Source organism: Hemitrygon akajei, chromosome 5 (assembly GCF_048418815.1).
Source record: "Hemitrygon akajei chromosome 5, sHemAka1.3, whole genome shotgun sequence".
NCBI classification, from domain to species: Eukaryota; Metazoa; Chordata; class Chondrichthyes; order Myliobatiformes; family Dasyatidae; genus Hemitrygon; species Hemitrygon akajei.
In genome coordinates this window covers 140,420,065-140,441,489 of record NC_133128.1, presented here as the reverse complement: position 1 = coordinate 140,441,489, position 21,425 = coordinate 140,420,065, and the positions used below count along the sequence as shown (strand labels likewise).

The window sequence follows — 21,425 nt, the reverse complement described above, 5'->3', positions numbered from 1 at the left end:
CTCTAAAAAGAACATTTTTTTCAAATCTATTTTGAGCAAAATATAAGACAATACGGACTTGCACAAAAGGACATTCTGTGTGGTGGTGAAAATCTATCAAAAGCAAGGACAACAATCTGTAAAGCTACTTATTGGCTCATCTGCTGGGCCATATTGCAACTTATCACCCATCAATCTATTTGTTCTTTCAAATTTCATATGAGAACACACAATGACGAGGGATCCATGTTACAAGGCTGGAGAAATAAGGTTGGGTTCTCTCAGTAATTTGTACAAAGTAGATGGAAAAATCATTTCTCCATGAAATGAAACCCAAGGCTGGGAATGCAGAATAAGCACAATGCACAAAGACCAAAAATTTAAAGGAACTTTATGTTTTTGGAATGCAAAGTTTGGCACAGGAGTATTTCAAAGTCACTACATTATTCAGTAGAGCTTGGATAATGTAAGAAATAGGAGTTGGTGCAAGCCATGCAGCCCCTCGAGCCTTCTTTCTAATTTAGTAAGATCATTATTGAAGTGTTACATCAACACTGTATTTGCAGCCTCTCTTCACATCCCCTGAATTATTTGTCCCCAAAAAGAAACAATCTGAAACTTGGGTGTTACAGATGCATATGAAGATATTTCACCTCCTCTCAATATAAGGTAACTAATCAGCACAAGGGGCACATAGCGAGTGCCAGGATCTGTTCATTTTCAGTTACACTTTGGAAACTTTGCCAGCTAAAGGCCCCAATATCTGAAAAGCACAAAAGCCCCGTGCTCTGTGCTGCATTCCATTCCTCAGTTAGGTTAGCACAGACTAGGAATTGAACCCAGGATCATACTACTGAAAAAGACCAGAAGACATAGCATCAGAATTAGGGTTAACTGGCTCATCAAGTCTGCTCCACAATTCCATCATGACTCATTTATTATCCCTTTTCCCTGCCTTCACCCCGTATCCTTTGATGCCTTTATTAATCAAGAACCTATCAACCTCCACTTTAAATACACCCTATTATTTAGCCTGCACAGCCACCTGTGGCAGCAATGACTTCCACAAATTCACCACCCTCTAGCTAAAGAAATTCTTCCTTATCTATACTCTGGGATGTCCTTGTATTCTGATGGTGTGTCCTCTGGTCCTAGTCTCATCCACTGTAGGAAACATCTCCTCCACTACTCCAACAACTGAGAAAGAGAAACTCATTTATTATGAGGTATTCAACATCTTTGACATTTCAGAACATTCTACATCACTCTGATTTATTAAGACTCCATCAGACATCAACCCCTGGCACTTAATCTCCTGATCACGGTTTATCTATCTGATAATATTAATGTAATCTAAGTTCATTCCTTCAGCATCTTCTCTTATATAGATGGCTAAAAGAGGAATTTTCACTTATTAATGTTGGAACATTACATTGCTTTGCTATTGTTGTAAAACTATATTCCAGAAGTGCCTTTATTTGAGTAGTTGTTTGAAAGGAGAACAATAACTGGTAGGGAGGACCAAAATACTACTTATTCAGGGAGCATGACCAAAATCAAACATTGGAAACTACTGTTACAACATAACAACAGTGCATCAGATTATTCAAAACTATATCTTTTAGGCATTCTGCAAACCCTTTGATTCAATTATAAACCATGAAATTAATTATTCCTTTTCCTTGTCTACTAATGTGTTAATGGGCTGGTGACCACCATGATGAATCCTAATGATGAAGAAATGATCTACAGAAGAACGGCACAGAGGAGTCAGACACGCACCTTTGACAAGCAGCTTATCTCGAATGGATACACGGCGGGATGAATCAGTCCCTGGATTTGCGTTGCCTCTCCCTTTCATACCATCTTCACGTTTCAACTTTTTTGCTAAAGTCAGCATGGCTGGGACACTTTCTTAAACCTGACAATAAGCAAGAAAACATTTCAGAAACAGTTCACCTTTTAAGAAAAAAACTTCTGAAAAATTGCTTATTGTGGACTTACACCACAGAGATAGACAATAAAATCACAGACACTACAGACCATCATAGCAGATTATCAAAGAACCATCAAACCATTGACTGTCCAGGAAGTTTCATTATGGCAACCAATTCCAAGGAAACTTCATTCTTCTCCCAAACATCTATGTCACCTCCCTACCACTTATTGTTCCCAATGGAAGTCACTGCCAGATTATAGTTTTACAACAATAGGAAAGCAATAGAATGAAAATTTCTTTTTTAGCCATCTCTATCTTTATGATTACCTTTAACTTCTGTACGTCTGACAGCTAATTCAATGCTCACCGAAATGGGTGACAGCTCATTGACAATGAAAATGACAAAGCACTATTTACCATATTATTATCCTCCATAATCAACATTCTTTTCAAAATATTAGAACATTAACTAGAGACATAAAAAGATTTTAAAAGCTTCTACAGATAAAGAAATAATTAGCTAAATATAATGTGAATCTCTCAGGGACCCCAGTGGGAGATACTATACTGGGAAGAAAGAAATAACAGAAAAATAAAATTAGCATGTGCTCATCTTCACAAATACAGTGGATTCCAGTTAATTGGCCCATTGGTTAATCAGGACAGTTGCTTATTTGGGACAACTCTTAAAGAACAAAAACTAATTGATAAAACAGCTGGGATTTCCCTTGTTTATTTGGGACACTATGCTGCTTAATTGGGACAGGAAACTGCTACCGAATAATTTCCAACTAGCATCAGTTGTGTGCGACTGTGTAGCCATTAGACACTACACTGTGCTTACAGTGAACAGTTTTTAAGTATTGTCAGTTGTGTGTGCTTATGTTCAGAAAGCAGTGATTTTTGTCACTGATAGTTAACAAGAAATAAGCACTAAGATAATTCAGAACTGTTGGGCTCACTGTGGTTTCAAGCATCCAAAGTAAATCCCCAAAATGGCCAGAAGTGAAAATGAAACAATTTCACTACTTCAACAGGTTAGGGACTATTAAGAATTTGAAGGTAAAGGTGGCCCACGTATTTCGAACGCTCGCTTTACGACAGCTCGCTGTTATGAAAGACATACATTAGTACTTGTTTTTGCTAACCAAAGAGGATTTTCACTTTTATGAAAAAAAGACGCCCTTCACTTTTATGAAAAAAAGACGCCTGCTTTATACGTGTGTTTACCCCGAGAAAGACTACCATGACTGTGAAACCTTGTGCGGGCAGTTGAATGCGCATGCATGTTCGTGTGTAGGCGTGTATGTGCACATGCACGTACATGTCAATTCTTTTTCTCCAAATCGACTTTGGCTCACTGTCTTCCCGATTTTGATAAGTGAAACTACACCGTAATTCAATATTTCTACTTTATATAAGCTGTATACTTATCATATCATTCCTGCTTTTACTATATGTTAGTGTTATTTTAGGTTTTATGTGTTATTTTGTATGATTTGATAGGTTTTTTTTGGGTCTGGGAACGCTCAAAAATTTCCCATATAAATTAATGGTAATTCCTTCTTCGCTTTACGACATTTCGGCTTACAAACTGTTTTTGTAGGAACGCTCTACCTTCGGATAGCGGGGAAAACCTGTATCGACATTCATCTTGACTGTCACCTTCAGTCCCTATTGGACACTCAGTTCTCATCTGTCTGTATGCAACAGCAGCCACACCCCGGCACACCACTTTGACTGGTCAGGGTAGCCGATGTGTCTCATACCACGCTGAGACAGGGACATGCCTGTCCTACCATGCGAAGTCAGCTCTAGCAGTCTGAGTGGATGAGATTTACAGGGAGATCAAACAGCCAGGAAGACGGTTCTGCAACATTACGTCTAGAGCAAAGGGCATGATGAAACACAGAAAAAGTAATAGTCATCCACTGCAACCAGGGATGATCCCAGTTGTGACGTCTACTAATACCACTGGGTCCAGACTTCCGAGGTCAAGAGAATGGAACAACCCAGTGAAGCAGCTTTGCCATTCTAAAAATTCTCCTGCACAGGTCTCCTGTCATCGTCGAATACAACGGACAACCACCAGTGGTATTGGTAGTGTTCCAATTTGTTCTGTATTTCATTTAAATACACAATTTGTTACTCAGTTAGGTAGCTTGTCTTTTTTATACCTTTTTAACTATTTCCATGAAACCAGCTAATTAGGGCAGCTGCTTAATAGGGCCAAAACGTACTGGTCGCATGCCTCCCAGTTAACCGGTATCCACTGTATATAGAAAACTGCCATAAATAGTGGAGGACAGCTAGTCAATAGTAGCAGTAAATTCTACTAATTTATACAGATTAACAAAATATTATTGGGCAAATTATTTGAACCAAAATGCCCAGGACTGGTGTCGTGTGCCCAGGAGATTTGAAGGAAATGGCACTGATTGTTGTCTTTCACCATTTCGTAGATTGTAGAACAGTTTCTAGATTGGAAGGTTGCACTGACACATAAAACCTCACTATTTAAGAAGGACAGTGAAATCAACAATTTTAGAAAAATTGTTGGGATCTTTTACATAAATACCAAGCTTGATGCTCAGAATACATTTCTAGAAGTGACAGCTAATAGAATCAGAATTAAAAGAGGTCATTATAGCATTATATAGTACACAGTGATAAGTTACTGACAGAATTGCTGTGCTGGGAACCTACTATAAACATCTGCCCTCCCCAGCACTGTGAAGGAAATCCTGAAGCCAAGAATCTGGCCAACCCCCATGTTTTGCACTGTTGTGAACTTAACCTGTTCGTGGCTCAGGGGGACAGACAGCCTGATAGTACAGATTTTGGGCAGGCTAAGTGCTTAGTACTGAGATGTAGAGTTAAAGGCTATATCCTAACTTAAACTGTGAGTATGGGCCATGGCTGGGGGCTAGTATTATCAGCTCATATCTTATGGTCTCTTCATTACATGATGAATGTGATGAAAGCTGCTACCTTCTCTCATTACTTGGCTGTACAGCTCTCTTCAGACCAAAAGGTTTTTCAATGGCAGCAAGTTCAACTACCAGTGATTGCCATTGCATTTGTTACCATGGAGAAATCTCCAGGCTGGAATGTGCAAACCCAGGTTCATCATATAAATTCTAGGGAAGGTGGATTTGCCATATGAAGTCAGGAATATGAATAACCAGGGAAATGAAGGATATAGACAGATATCAGTTAAAATTGGCATCATGTTCTGAAGAGAAGCAAGGGCCAAAGGACCTGTTCCTGATATGTACTGTTTTATATTCAATAACAGGTTAAGCAAATTAAGCCTACACTGGCTTTGGTTTAGATTCTAACCTGGGGTCCATGGACCCCTAGTTTAATTGTATTGGTCCATGGCATTAAAAAAAAAGGTTGGGGACCCATGGTTTAGAAGAATGATAGGCAAAGGCAATTTAATAATTTGTTATTATTAAACTTTACTTTGATATGTTAATTTTGATCTTTTTTCTATCCATCACAACCCCTTCTGTACATCCTCATATTCTTTGATATTTCTCACTGAAATATACAGAATTTTCTGGGTGGATAAAATTTGACATTTCCTCTATCACAGAGGGGTATGGCTCATTGGAATTCTCTGTCCAAGAGGACTGTGCATGCACAATCACAAATAATATTCAAATGACAAAAAATAGTGGACATTTAAGGCATCGAGGGAATCAAAGGATGATGGGATGATGAAAGTGACATCAGCCATGATCTGACTGAATGATGCGGCAGACATGAAGAACCAAATGGCTTACTCCTGCTTCTATTTCTTTTATTTGCATGAAAAAGGACAAACTTCTCAATTTCTGTAACTTCTCAACCTTGGTAATATCCTACTGAACACACCCTGAATCTTTTCCATTGTTTCATATTTTTCCTGTAATAAGCCGTCCAAATTCCATAAAATTCTCCATCTACCATCACTGATCTTGCAGATTTGGCATGAACCTTTTCTTGTGAGTGGCACTTGGTGAGGCTAAGTTAATTGGAAATTTCACAATAGACAGAGACAGATTTTTGCTAGAAAAGGGAATCAAAGGATATAAAAAGAACTTACCTTTATAGAGCACAATATTCCAAAGCCAATACTGTACTTCTGAAGTGTAGTGACTGCTGAAAAGTGGAAACACAAATTCTTGTAATGCATGTTAAGAAATTAACACATCAATATCTATAGTCAATTTAAACAATAGAATAAGATCGAAAGATTGAATGTTCTCAAGATCATCATGTCCTTTTGATATTTAACTTCAGATTTTACCATTAAAGTGTTTTTCCATTTGTACTCCAAGATAATAATGCACAGAATGGACAGTGAATAACTATTGTACAGATTTAGAGTTTCAAGTTATATCAGAAAAATACTTCCAAGTCAGATCAAAGCATATCCATGAAGTAAAATCTGATTTACATATTCTATTTATTCAACATTTACAAGTTTCTGAAATGGTAGAACTAGGGAACAGACCGGCCTCATTCTAAACAAATAGCAGATCAGTGTCAAAGTGCTGAATAGCTATTCCTGCTCCAATAGAATGTTTTATGTCAGTTGCAGTGTTTTCCCTAACTTATGAAAAACATACTCAAAATGTTCCTTTCAGTCTTTGATATTAACAGGTCCAAAACAAATAATGCTTGAACCACAAGAGAAAACTCCCTCTGGACTTCATCTGGGGACACTCATCTCTCCTTGGAGCATCTGAACATGAGAATGAAGCAACTGGAGCATGAGCTCACTGTCTTCTGAACTACACTCTCTTCATCACAACCTTTGTTTCTCAGTAATGTATTAATGCAACAATTAATCATCCTCTAAACTTTCTTAAGTTCCAAGATGGATCAGTGGAATAGTCTTGCACTTTTCTGCATCCTTCTGTGTTGCTATTGAAGTTCATTCCCTCTCCAGGACTTCAAAACAATGGAACACCATTGTTTTGTTGCTTAACACCCTTAATATGCATTGGAAACCCATAACAGTTGTAGTAGCAGATAGCAATTAAAAATCTTCTGTATGTGTATTCTTTAATCTACTTCAGAAATATTTGCCATTATGACTATTTTTTGAGACTCAAAAGTAGGAATGTTATAATTTTGTAAAATCTCAACTCAGTTGCTCAGATGAATATGTGTAGTGAACAAGCATTTAGTCTTTTAATTTGATAGCCTTTAACTTCTCATAGCACCAACAAAATGTCATTGACCTGAAACATTAGTTGTGTGTTCCACTTCACAGATGCTATCTGATATACTAATTATATCTTTGACAAATTACCGTAAATTCCTGTGTATAAGCCGAGAATCTGGCCCTAAATTTTGGTCCTAAAATTAGGGGGTTGGCTTATACAGAGGGTGCCAACTTTGGAAAAACGAATACAAGGAAGACAGGTCATATTTATTGGCTGTTTTTGAGTCAAATTGGTTCCACTGTTGACACATGAGTTCTTTGGTTTGTTTAAACTCACATCTAGTGACTGGAGCACGGGCATCAAACCACCGGGGATGTCTGCAATGTCCATCTTTTCAGCTTTCAGTGCTGCTTTTGTCTCATCTGACATGCGCGCTTTGAACACATCCCAGACAAGTAGTGACTTTTCCTTCCTGACACCTTCGGGACGTCAACGCCACACCTCTTTAACCCACTTCAAGCAACTCGCTTCGTCCATCCAGCAGCGTTCTTGAATGTAAACAACACACTGCAGGAATTTTCTGAGCAATCTTTGTTTTTTGTCTCAACACAAGATCACGTCTACTCATAAATCGGCTGCACCAACTTCACGTAGCTTTTAAATTTACGCTGACCTCACGGTGTTTTTCAGCCCATTTCAACACTTGAACTCGAATCATTTCTCTGGTAACAATGAATCCAGATGATCACTGGTGATTCACCCACTCTATAACTTTTTCTTAAAGTTCTGGCCACTGGCATGTTTTCCCGTGATTTGCACATTTCATCTTTGGCATTTCCCTCAGCGTGTCCTCTGCCTTTCTCCACTCTCTCTCATTTACACCAAACTTAGCAGCTGCAGAATTATTCGTTCCTTTAGCAAAATCAACAACCTTCAGCTTGAAGCTAGCATCATATCGCATTTGTTTTAATCTTTTGTACATGGTGGTCACAAACTCAATACTGAGTACACGTACTGATCCCGCCACCTCGTGTTATGTTTTAACAAGATTGCGATGGGCACTAAATGGTTTCACAGGGGTTACACTTCAGAGGATTCTTTACCATTGGGAACCTAATCCAAAACTTCCCTCCCTGATTTATTTACTAAGAATTCGTCTATAATGCCCTACAATGTGTAGGCCTGTTTTCTTAGCAGGTATCAGTTCACAAAATTTCCAGGTTCCAGATCTGGCAAAGCTGAGTACCGGCATGTGAGATCTTGTGATTTTTTCTGGTTAAATCAAAAACCTCTACAAAAGGGGTCGGCTTATACAAAGGTAACATGAAAAAGTCACTTTTTTAACCTTGAAAATGGGGATCGGCTTATACTCCGGAATATACGGTATGGCAATGAAAGTGGTACTTCCTTTATTTACTTTGATAAAGCCAAATAGTCTTCTAACAACTGCAAATTTGTGTTATGTGATATTGTAATTTTAAAATGGGTATCAATAATCATTGATCAATTTGTAAGTATTTTTATTGCTACACATTTCACCTTTGCAAAATATAATTCCTCACCCTTTAACATTGTTCCTCAGCCTTCAGAAAATGCAAGAATAGCAATTAGTTTTAAGTAGATATAGATAATATATACCATTTAATTTAAATTTTATTTAGATAAAATCAAAGATCATGCAATATATAGAGGAACATATTCAAGTAGGAGCAATACTGAACCTCTTCATAAGAAACAAAGCAGGCCAAGTAACTGAAGTGGCAGTTGGGGCTCGCTTTGTGTCTACAACTGTAGACGCAATTGAGTACAATAATCATAATTTTAAAACAGCTATGGAAAAAGACTGAAAAGGTCCACAGATAGTAAAGTCCTGAACTGAAGCACAGACAACTGTGAGAACATTAGACAGGATCTAGCTCAAGTCAACTGAATGACCCTATTTAAAGACAAAGTGGTAGGCTTTTAAAAGGGTCACACCAAGAGTCCAGGAGCAGCAAATTCCCGTTAGGTAGAAAGGTGGATGTGCTAAAGCAAGTGAATCTGGCTAATGAGAGATATCGAGGCTCTGGTAAGGAAAGGCATAGATTGTGCTTTGGCAGCTTAGTGCAAATAAGTCCCTTGACAAATATAAAAAGTTTAAGACCAGGCTTAAGAGGGATATCAAGAGGGCAAAAAGAGGGTGAGGTGGATTTGATGGGCAGAGTTAAAGATAAGCCCAAGAGGTTCTTCAACTATATTAGTAGTAAAAGGGTGACGAGGGAGAGACAAGATCCTCTTAAAGACTTGCAGGGCCAACAATGCACGGACAGAGCTGACATTTTTGCTGTTAGTCCTGACGAAGGGTCTCGGCCAGAAACGTCGACTGTACCTCTTAATGCCTGGCCTGCTGCGCTCCACCAGCATTTTGTGTGTGTTGCTAACATTTTTAATACCCATTTCTTCTTGCTGTTTACTAAGGAGAACATCATGGGTGCCAAAGAAATTGGGACAATAAGAAGTGAGTTCTTTGATCATATACATATTACAAGGGGGAGGTATCTGCAGCCTTGAAGCACATTAAGGTGGGCAAATCCCAGAATGTGAATTGAAGAAGCCCTTGTTTGCATTTTGACTAGTTTCAGAAGACCAGAGGGTGGCAAATGTTGTTATCCTCCTCAAACAATGGAATAAGGAGAGGGCAAAAGACTACAGGCCACTGAGCCTGACTTCAGCTGCAGGGAAGTTACTGAAGGGAATTCTATGGGACAAGACTTACCATCATTTAGATAGACATGGTCAAACCAGAATAAGTGCGTGGGAGGTCATGACTGAAGTGTGCAACAGAACAAAGGGTCCTGGGAGTGCAGATCCATAATTCCTTTAAAGTGGCATAATAGGTAGATAGAGCTGTAAAGTGAGCTTTTGGCACATTAGCCTTCAAAAATCAAGACACTGAGCACAGGAGTTGGATGTTGAAGTTGTAGAAAACAAGTTGTACAAGGTAGTTGGTGAGGCTGAATTTGCAGTATTGCATGCAGTTCTGGTCACCTACTTACAGAAAAGATATCAATAAGCTAGAAAACGTGCAGAAAATATTTACAAGGATGTTGCCGGGATGCCAGGACTTGAGGACCTGAGTTATAGGGAAAGGTTGAATAGGTTAGGACTTTATTCCCTGGAGTGCAAAAGAATGACAGGATTTCTTATAGATGTATACAAGATTATAATGTGTAAACAATAGGTAGTGTGAATGCATGAAGGCTTTTCCCCCTCATGATGGGTGTGGCTAGAAATGGAGGTCTTAGGTTTAGGATGAAAGGTGAAATATTTAGAGGGAATCTGAGTGGAAACTTCTTCAGTCAGATAGTGCAAGTGTGGAATAAGCTGCCAGCAGAACAGGTGGTTGTGGGTTCAATTCAATCAAATCCAATCAAGTTTAATTATCATTCAAGCCCTACATAGATACAGCCTCACTATAGGAAGGATGTGGAAGCATTGGAAAGGGTACAGAGATTTACCAGGATGCTGCCTGGTTTAGAGAGTATGCATTATGATCAGAGATTAAGGGAGCTAGGACTTTACTCTTTGGAGAGAAGGAGGATGAGAGGAGACATGATAAAGGTATACAAGATATTAAGAGGAATAGATAAGAGTGGACAGCCAGCACCTCTTCCCCAGAGCACCACTGCTCAATATAAAAGGACATGGCTTTAAGGTAAGGGGTGGAAAGTTCAAGGGGGATATTAGAGGAAGGTTCTTTTACTCAGAGAGTGGTTAGTACATGGAATGCACTGCCTGAGACGTGGTGGAGGCAGATACACTAGTGAAATTTAAGAGACTACTAGACAGGTATATGGAGGAATTTAAAGTGGAGGGTTATATGGGAGGCAGGGTTTAAGGGTCAGCACAACAGTGTGGGCCGAAGGGCCTGTACTGTGCAGTATTGTTCTATGTTCTCTGGCAGCGTTCCTCTGGGGCCAAGGTGCAAAACATTCAAAAATAGCAAGTAAACTTTCAAAAACAGCAAGTAACAAATTCCATTAAAAAAACATATATAGCCCAAGACTTTGAGTGACAATGTCCAACACTTGATGGTACAGTCTCCCGGTAGTGTCCAGATGCACGCAATCCAGCCTGTCATTCCACCACTCGAACACGGGAGGGCAGCATCGACGGGAGAGGCCAGGCTTCAGTATAATTCAACCATGCTGTAGCACCTCTGTGTCCCTCATCTGGTCTGCAGCAGCAAGCAAGCCCAAGGCTTAAGGCCTAGTTCTAGCTATAACTGAGGCTATACAGCTCCCATGTCGCCTGTCCTTCCACCAGAACAGAGTAACAAGCCTGCGACAACTTACATCATCTCTGTCCAACAGAATCTTGCAATCACAAGTGAACTGTCTGAGACCATCTCCCATGGTTACACTGCAGAAACTCCTATGTTTCTGAGTAGTGGGCAGCAACATGGTCTGAAGCCATCTCAGCTCTTCCACACCCAAACCAGCTCCTCCAACATCCCAGCAGACTCCTCCAATATCCCGACCAGCTCCTTCGACACGTCGGCTGGCTCCATCACCACCAACCAGGCCTTGGCTGGTCCTTTCAATACTTCGGCAGGCTACACCACCAACACCAGTCCAGCTACTCTGATCAACAAGCAGCTCACTGATGGTGTAGCACTACAGTACCCAATGTTCTTGGAGTAGAATTATCTTTGGATCATAAAAAATAAATCTTTCAAAGGAAAAAAGCACCTTTGGGTGGCCCGCGAGAGACCCCTACGTTTGCATGTGCTGCCATCTTACTGGAAGTTTTAAGAGAAGTTTTGAGGAGTACATGGATGGGAGTGGTTTGGAGGGATATGGTTAGAGTGCAGGTAAATGGAACTAGGCAGAATACCAGGTTGGCATGGAATTGGAGGGCTGATTGTTTTTTTTCTGAACTTTATGACTATGATTCTAGTCTGACATAAGGCTTAATCCACGTTACAACCAAGGCTATACAGCTCCCCACTGTCAGTCCCACCTATAAACCAGTGAACTGGACTTGCAGCATTCCACATTACCAATGTCCAACAGGGTCTTGTGATCACAAGAAAAATTACTGAAACAATCTCTTGTCGTTAGCTGCACATCGTCTTCGTGCACCAACTCCGACACCTCCGTAGCAGGCAGTCCACACCAAGTCCAGATCCTCCAACTTCTCTGTAAATGAGCAACTCTCTGATAGGGTAGACCTGCAGTATTTGGAAGTTCTTCATGTCCAGCAATGTAAAAAATACAATAAGACCTCTGGTTGGCCAGTAGAAGCTGCTGCGTCTGAGCCCTCCACCTTCTTCCCAGTTAGTACTTTACAGTTTTTGTAGCACAAAGGTTACGTGCCATTTATCAGTCCAATGATGAATGCAGTTCTGGTCTTGTTGCATTCAAGATTAGTTTGATGAGGAATTTGTCCTTCCACTCTCTGATATCCAATACTACATGAAAAGAATTTTTTTTCAATCAAGTATTAGGAAGATCAAAACCAAAACCATCATCATTACTCATAATCAATTTCTTACTCTAATCACCAGCATCATCCTATATCAGACATCTCTAACTGATCAATCACAATTTTGTATTTGCCAATAGCTGTTACTTAGACCAAAAGTCCATGTCCTCACTAAAACAATTTCTATACTGTTTATTTTCTTATCTCTCCACTCAGCTGCTAAAGCTCAAAGCTAAACAACTTTCATCTGCTGTCCTATTCATCTTGTCAGTCCAATCTGGCTCTCATTTAGAATCAGTATCACTTTACTGCCAGGATGTGAAACGTACCAGAACTGATTGTAGTTCGATGCCAAGCATAAAACACAGGGTAATACCATAACAGACAACACAATAGCAACCAACAATTTACAAGACAGTAGTGTAAACAGCCATGAGCAATCAACAATTAACGAACAGTCACGCACTTAAATGTCAATTATCAAACTTAAATTAATGTGAGCATGTGAACATATTAAACAATTATTAACAGAGCAAGGAGAGCAGGAAAGACCATTTAACGGATGTTGTACAGGGACAGTTAGGATATTACACCTGAGTGTGAAGTAAGGGGTGGTGACATTGGAATGGTTATGAAAGGGCTCAGCATATCAGGATCAGAGGAAGTGAAAAAAGAGAGATGTCAATGTTCTTATCTAACTGGCAATAAAACTGATTGAACTGATTGGCCAAAGTAAAGGAGGTCATAGTATCGCTGTACAAGATGTGAGATATTGTGTCTAGTTTTCAACAGCTATCAATAGAAAGAATGCCATTACACTAGAAAAGGTTCAGAAAAAGGTCTCAGCCTGAAACAACTGTTTATACCTCTCTGTAGATGCTGTCTGACCTGCTGAGTTCCTCTAGTAGTTGTGTGTTACTCTGGATTTACAGCATCTGCAGAATCTCTTATGTTGATCCAATGAGGAAAGGCTGGATAAGCTAGGGCTGTCTTCTCTGGAATAAAGGATGCCAAGGCAAGGCTCAGTTATAATGTATAAAATTACATGAGGCCTGGACAGAGAACTAGGTCTTTCCTAATCACTTATAGCAGAGGAGGCAAAGATAAAAGTAATTGAATATGTAACTGATAGTAGGATTAGAGGGCAGATGGAGATTTATTTTAAGTATAGAAAGTTTTAGGAATCTGAAATGTAACCCTTGAAAGGTGCTAGATGATTAAATCTCATTATATTTAAAACGTTCAGTATGTGTGGAGGCCTGTGACCTGCAGGGCAAAAGTCCTAGTTGAAAGATGGCATTAGACTAGATAGCTCTTTTCCAGCTGGCACAGATATAATGGGACAAGCAGCCTCCTACTGTATTGTAAATTTTCAATGATTTTCTTTCATCCCATTGCACCTCACATTGACTCTTAGTCCCAACTCATAAGAAAATTGACTAATATCTCATCATACACACTTTGACCATAGGAGCTGTCATCATCATTAATTAAAGGGCAAAAAAGCCCTGCAGATGCTAGAAGTTGAAATACGAAATACAAGGAGAAAAGGCTGGAAACACGCAGCTGGTCAGGTCACAAGTGTGAATAGAGTAACGGAGTTAATGTTTCAGGTCAATGACCTATCACCTGCACCAGCTAGACCTGCCACACAACTTCAGCATTTTCTGTCCTCATTTCATTATCAGTAGCTCTAGAAATTTCTACTCCCTGTGTACAGGCAGACTGAAGACCACAGCACCAACAGAGGACCCAGAAGGTATGGGCAATGGAAACACAGGAGCACTTAACAGGACTGCTTTGAATCGGTGGACTGGACTGTACTCAGGGATTCATCTTTAAATCTGGATGAATATGCTGCAGTTGTTACCGACTTCATGAAAACCTGTGTGGATGAGCATGTGCCTATGAAAACTTGCTGTATATTCCCAAACCAAAAACCACTGATGAACCAGGAGGTTCATTAACTGCTGAGAGCTAGATCTGTGGCTTTTAAGTCTCGTGATCCAGGTCTGTACAAGAAAACCAGGTATGGCTTGCAGAGGCTTATTTTAAGGAAAAGAAACAATTCCAAGTGAGTTAGAGGTGGCATCGGATGCACATCAATTCTGGCAGGTTGTGCAGGACATTACGTCCTACAAAGTGAAACCCAACATCATGAATGGCAGCGATGTTTCGCTATCAGATGAACTTAATGCCTTTTATGACTACTTTGAAAGGGAGAAATTAACTACAGCAGTAAGGATCCTTGCTGCACCTGGTGACACTGTGATCTCTGTCTCAGAGGCCAATCTTAAGCTGGTACAATTGTACTAGTGCCCAAAAAGAGCAGTGTGAGCTGCCTTAACAACTATCACCCAGTAGCACTCACATCTACCATGACGAAACGCTTTGAGAAGCTGATCGTGGCTAGAATCAACTGCTGCCTCAGCAAGGACCTGGATCCACTGCAATTCGCCTATCGCCACAATAGGTCTACAGCAGTCTCAATCTCAATGGCTCTTCACGTGGCCTTAGATCACCTGGACAATACAAACACCAACTATCAGGATGCAGTTCATTGACTATAGCTCAGCATTTAACACCATCATTCCTACAATCCTGATCAAAAAGCTACAACCTAGGGCTCTGTGCCTCCTCTGCAATTAGATCCTGGACTTCCTAACTGGAAGACCACAAACTGTGCAGATCGGTGATAATATCTCCTCCTCACTGATGATCAACACTGGTGCACCTCGGGGGGGGGGGGGGGGTGCTTAGCCCACTACCCTACTCTCTCTGTACCATGCCTGTGTGACTAGGTTTAGCTCAAATACCATCTATAAATTTGCTGATGATACAATCATTGTTGGCAGAATCTCAGATAGGGGTGAGAGGGTGCATGGGAGTGATATACCAGCTAGCTGAGAGTATCAAGCAGCAGTAAATCAAGGCAACCATACGCTGTGTTGTCTAGAAAACATTTTGCCACTCATCCAAGAGGCTTCTTCAGTTCTGATCCATGGTGGGTAGTTTTCCAGCTTATAAACTCTGAGTTTTCTAAAGGTATAGCAATCACACGAGGGTTGTTACATGAGTACATACACCTAAAGGACAAGGGACACTCCTTTGATGATAACAATGTGCATATTTTGGACAAGGAGGGCAGGTGGTTTGAAAGAGAAGTTAAAGAAGCCATCTTTGTCAAACTGGAAAACCCATCCCTGAACAGAGGGGGTTGGGTACAACATCACCTATCAGCTACTTACAATGGAATCCTAACATCCCTACCCCAGCATCTCCACAACAGTTCACACTACCATTCCTGCAAAGATAAGACTAATGACCCTCTCATTACCTCTATGACTCTTAATAACCTTCATGTGAACAGAAACCTGAAGGCACACACTCACTGATTCAGGAAGTTTCTTCCCCTCAGCCATCTGATTTCTAAATGGACATTGAACCTATGAACACTACCTCACTTTTTTTTCCAAATTATTTCTATTTTTTCATTATTTTTAATTTAACTGTTTAATATTTTATATGTAATTTGAAATTACTGTAATTCATTTATTTTTTTCTCTATATTTATCATACTGCATGCTAAGTAATTCATTCCAAGTACTTCATTGGGTTGTAAAGAGGCCAAAAGCTATATATAAGCTACAGAAGTTCCTCAGCTGGATTCCAGCTCATAATGCATGTACCTTCTGGTATTTATTGCAAAAGAAAATACATTACACCTAGAATATTAGTTCTGCTTTAATCTCCATATGTTGTGACTAATCCATTAGGTATCTCCAGCCCAGAAACAGAACCACCAAAAAAACTAGAAATCAGAAATAAAGGCACACAAATTTCCAGAAGTACTCAGCAGGTTGACAACATCTAAAGAGTTCATCTTCTAAGACATTGATTTTTTTCATCAGAACCAGAAAAAGATGAAAATTGAATATATTTTAATTTGCAAGGAAGCAGGAGCAATGAAAAACAAGGGACATTGAACAAAGCCAAAGTTTGCAATTGGTAAAGATGAAGACAGACTGGGTGAAGTTATAAGATAGTACTTCCACCCTCTCTAAGCTTGCACCAGCTTTTGCATTATTCACTCTATTACTTTCAAAATCTTTCACAGAAATCCCAAGTTCTCTCCACCCCTCATTCTTCTTTGCAACTTCAAGCATGTTTGATTTCTAACTTTCCTTAGCTCTGATAAAAGGTTATTGAGCTGAAAGGTAAACACACTGTCCCTCTACATAGATGTGTGATCTACTAAGTATTCCTTCATCTCTTTGCTGGACATACAGTTGCAAGAAAAGGTTTGTGAATCCTTTGCAATTACTTGCTTTTCTGCATTAATTATTCATAAAATGCTGTCTGATCTTCATCTAAGTTACAATACTAGACAAACACAATCTGTCTAAACTAACAACACACTAACAATTGTACTTTTCATGTCTTTATTGAACATTATTTAATCATTTACAGTCCAGGCTGGAAAAAATATGTAAATCCTCGTACTTAATAACTAGTAGAACCTCCTTTAGCAGCAATAACCTCCACCAAGTGTTTCCTGCAGCTGCTGATCAGGCTTGCACAATGGCAAGGAGGAATTTTAGACCATTCCTCCATACAAAACTGTTTAAGTTCAACAATATTTCTAAGATAACTTGCAGCAAGAGCCCTCTTCAGGTCATGTCACAGCATCTCAATTGGGTTAAGGTCTGAACTCTGACTTGGCCATTCAAAAACTCGAAGTTTTTTTCTTTTTAAACCATTCTGCTGTTGTCTTGCTGCATCATTCAACTTCTATTAAGCTTCAGGTGACAGGCCATTACCCTGACTTTCTCCTGTAAAATGTCTTGATACGATTTTGAATGCATTGTTCCCTCGACGACTGCAAGCTGTCCAGGCCATGAGGCAACAAAACAGCCCCAAACCATGATGCTCCTTCCATCATGCTTCACAGCTGGGATGAAGTTTTCCCTTTTCCCTCCAAACACAGCAGTATGCATTTCTGCCAAAAAATTCAATTTTTGTCTCATCTGTCCACGGAACATTGTCCCAGAAATGCTGTGGAACATCCAGGTAGTCTTTTGCAAACCTGAGACGTGCTGCAATGGTTTGATTTGGAGAGCAGTGTTTTTTGGCGTTGTATTCTTTCATGAACACCATTCTTGTTCAGCGTTTTTCTGATAGGTGACACATGAACAGAGATATTAGCAAGTACTGGAAATTTATGCAGGTCTTTTACTGTTACCATTTGGTTCTTTTCCCACTCATTCTGCATTGCACATTGTGCTCTTGGTGTGATCTTTGCAGGATGCTTACTCCTAGGAAGGGTAGCAGCAGTACTGAATTTCCTTCCATTTGTAGACAATTTCTCTTATTGCGGACTGATGAACACTCAGGTTTTTAGAAATGCTTTTGTAGCCTTTTCCAGCTTCATGCATCTCTTCAATTTTACTGCCTCTGACAGTTGCTGTGATCAAGGCATGGTGCACAAAAACAGATCTCTCTTGAAAAGAGCAGGCCTGTCAGTAATATGACTTCGTGTGTCTTTTTTATATATAGGGAAGGGCACTTCTGCAACCCACGTTTCCAATCTCAACTCATTGATTGAAACATCTGACTCCAAATAGCTTTCGTAGAAGACGTTACCCAAGGAGTTCACATACTTTTTTGAACCTAGACTGTGATTTTTAATGGTGTACTCAGTATTGATGAGAAGTAGTAAAATTGTTTGTGTTATTAGTTTAGACAGATTCTGTTTAACCTAGATGAAAATGAGACCACACTTTATGAATAATTAATACAGAAAACTAGATAACTGCAAAGGGTTCACAAACATTTTCTTGCAACTGTACCTACAATTTTCAAAAACGCTAATATATTTACAACCTGATATCCAATTGTTTTACCTATTAGAACATTACTGGAATAAATTGGTTAACAAAAAGAAAGAGAAAACCAGTATACATTGGAGACCTTGTGACAGGAAAAACTACTATGGTAGCATAGCAGTTAACACAATACTATTACAGCTCCAGCATCAGAGTTTGGAGTTCAATTCTGACATCATCTGCAGGAAAAGAAGTCTGTACATCCTTCCTGTGAACTGCATGGATTTCCTCCCACAGTCCAAAGACGTATTGATTAGGAGGTAAATTGTCCTATAATTAGGCTAGGGTTAAATCAAGGGTTACCGGGCAGCACAGCTTGAAGATCCCAAAGTGCCTATTCTATGACATATCCTAATAAATAAACAATGTTAAAAGTCGGCAGATACAAATGCAAAACAAATCAAGATACAGAAAATCACACAGGCAATCATCATTATGGGATGTCAGTAGCTAAAAGCAAATTAGGAGCTCTATTAGGATTTTGCCCTGATGGAGATGACAGATTCTACAGACTGGGTAGTTTTCCTTTTCCTGCAGTAGGTATGACCAGATGTTCAAAATTATGAAGGGCATATTAATGTAAACAGTTAAAAAATGCTTTCCTATTGCATAAGTGCTTTAAACAAGAGAACATAGGTTTAGGGTAAGGGCTAAGAAGTTTAGAGGGATTTTAAGGAAGATTTTATTTATCCAGAGGGTGAATGAAATCTGGAATGGTCTGCCTGTGTGAATAGCAAAACAAATGCACTCGCATTTATGTAGTACCTAATGAGAATTACAACACCAAGGCATAGAAAACCACAACCTAAGTGCTGGGAAATGGGATTTGTGTAGATAGGTACTTGATGCTCAGTATGAACATGGTGGGCTGAATGGCCTGTTTCCATGCTACATGAACGTGAGCTAGAAGACATATACTCAGCATTGCATATTGTTTCCAAGAGAAAATCTGACTTCCTCATCAATGCAATACAAATAATACAAATACTTAACTCACTGTGCATGTCAGAGGACCTTTCACTCACCAAGTGAGGGCATCATGATATACAGAACAGCTGACCTGGATAGCCTTGCCTATATTACCACTATCTTTTGAAGTTTCTAAAATGTATTAGATCACATCATATCACTATCTACTTATTATTTAATTGGCACGTCTATATGTCTTCCTGGCATTTTTCGACAACTCCCCACACTAATGGACAGGTAAAGTTTAAAGCATGGGTTCCCAATCTGTTTTATACCACAGACCAATACTATTAAGCAAGGGACCCCAAGCTGGAAACCCCTGGTTTAGAGGGATAAGGGCCAAATACAGGCTTCAGGAAGGGGAAATTGAGGAAACACTCGCCAGTTCTCATTAAAAGATCAGAAGTGGAAAGGGTGAGCAGTTTCAAATTTTTGAGTTTCAGCACGTCTGAGGATCGATCCTGGGCCCAACACAATGATGCAATTACAAAGAAGACACAAAAGCAGCTATATTTCATTGGGAGTTTGATGAAAATTGGCCTAAAGACACTTGCAAGTTTCTACAGATGTACCGTGGAGAGCATTCTAACTGGTTACATCACCATCTGGCATGGAGGGGCCATTGCACAGGATTAGAAAGAGTTGCAGAAAGTTGTAAACTCTGCCAGCTCTATCATGGGCACGAAGCCTCCTCAGCATCCAGGACACCTTCAAAAGGTGATGCCTCAAAAAGTCGGCATTATCATTAAGGGTCCCCATCACCCAGGACATGCCTTCTTCTCATCAAGGAGGTGGTACAAGAGCCAAGACAAACTCAATATTTCAGGGATAGATATATATAGATATAAATATACACATATATACACACACACTTCTTATTTATAGTTTTTATTATTAGTTATTACAATGTACTGCTGCCACAGAACAACAAATTTCATAACATATGCTGGTGATATTAAACCTGATTCTGACTGGGACAAGCTTTGTGAGTACTTTGGAGGGCATGAATGACTTGGGCCAAAGGGCCTGCTTCTGTGCTATATTACTTAATAATTATGATTCCATTAATTAATGTTGCATTTCAAAAAGCATTAACTTCATCTTGAATTAATTGCTCTAAGAGCATACTGATTTATAACGTAGTTGCAGAAGAATGACAGCTATTTGGGCAAGCCCTCAAACCATGACACATCCTGAAATTTGTTGCTATGACACAGCATTACAATGCAATAAATTAGAATACTATAAATAAGAAATATGGTATTTTTTGTATTGCTCTGTAATGCTGCTACAAAACAACATTTTGTCTGTTCCTTTTCCTCCATAATAGATGCTCCCTAACCTGCTGAGTTCATCCAGCATTTTGCATGTTTTGCTGAGAAACATATACATGGTGTTCCAAGTAATATTGTCAGCATCTGAATGGTTTTTGGCCTATCAAGTTGAATTGGCTACCGGGAGTTATACAACATTCTCCTACTTCCATGGCAACAATAACATGCAATCCTGACAGGTGAATAAACAGTTGCATTCTGATCCAAATGGAAAACTTGGCACTGTGCCTCCACTTCACCACATACTGATGGGGAGTTGAAAATGCAGCACAAATATTAAATACAATAGATTCCAGTTAACTGGGACACATCGGGACCAGTACATTTTAGCCCAATTAAGCGGCTGTCCCAATTAGCCAAAGTTAAATGGAAATAGCTAAAGTAAAGATATAAGAAAGATAAAGTACTGTTTAACTGAGTAACAAATTATGTATTTAAATGAAATGAAATACAGAACAAATTAGAACACTATCAATACTACTACAGTACTATAAAGCCATGTATCAGTTCCGAATAGTTATCCATCGAGGAATTCAGTGTACTCTGCCATGTTCTTTTGATTGACTGTAAATTAACAAAATCATTGCAGGCACCTCATGTAGATAATGGACTGACTTCATACAATACTTCATACAACACAAAAGCAATCCCCAAGTCTTCATTTTAATTGTAACATTCAAGATGATTGTCA

At 39.4% G+C, this 21,425-nt stretch overlaps 1 protein-coding gene across 2 annotated transcripts in view; it reads right to left on the bottom strand.

Moving 5' to 3' along the window:
* ube2f (ubiquitin-conjugating enzyme E2F (putative)) overlaps positions 1-21,425 on the bottom strand; it is a 176,748-nt gene that overhangs the window by 115,867 nt on the left and 39,456 nt on the right. Inside the window, exons 2-3 of one of the 2 annotated variants that reach the window (XM_073046678.1) lie at positions 6,012-6,064; positions 1,762-1,900 (exon numbers count right to left, since the gene is read on the bottom strand). In XM_073046678.1, the coding sequence (XP_072902779.1) occupies positions 1,762-1,879 (118 nt within the window). In that variant the 5' untranslated portion in view covers positions 1,880-1,900; positions 6,012-6,064. Of the gene's footprint in view, positions 1-1,761; positions 1,901-6,011; positions 6,068-21,425 lie in introns of both variants that reach the window. The other variant, XM_073046677.1, reaches the window with a different exon arrangement.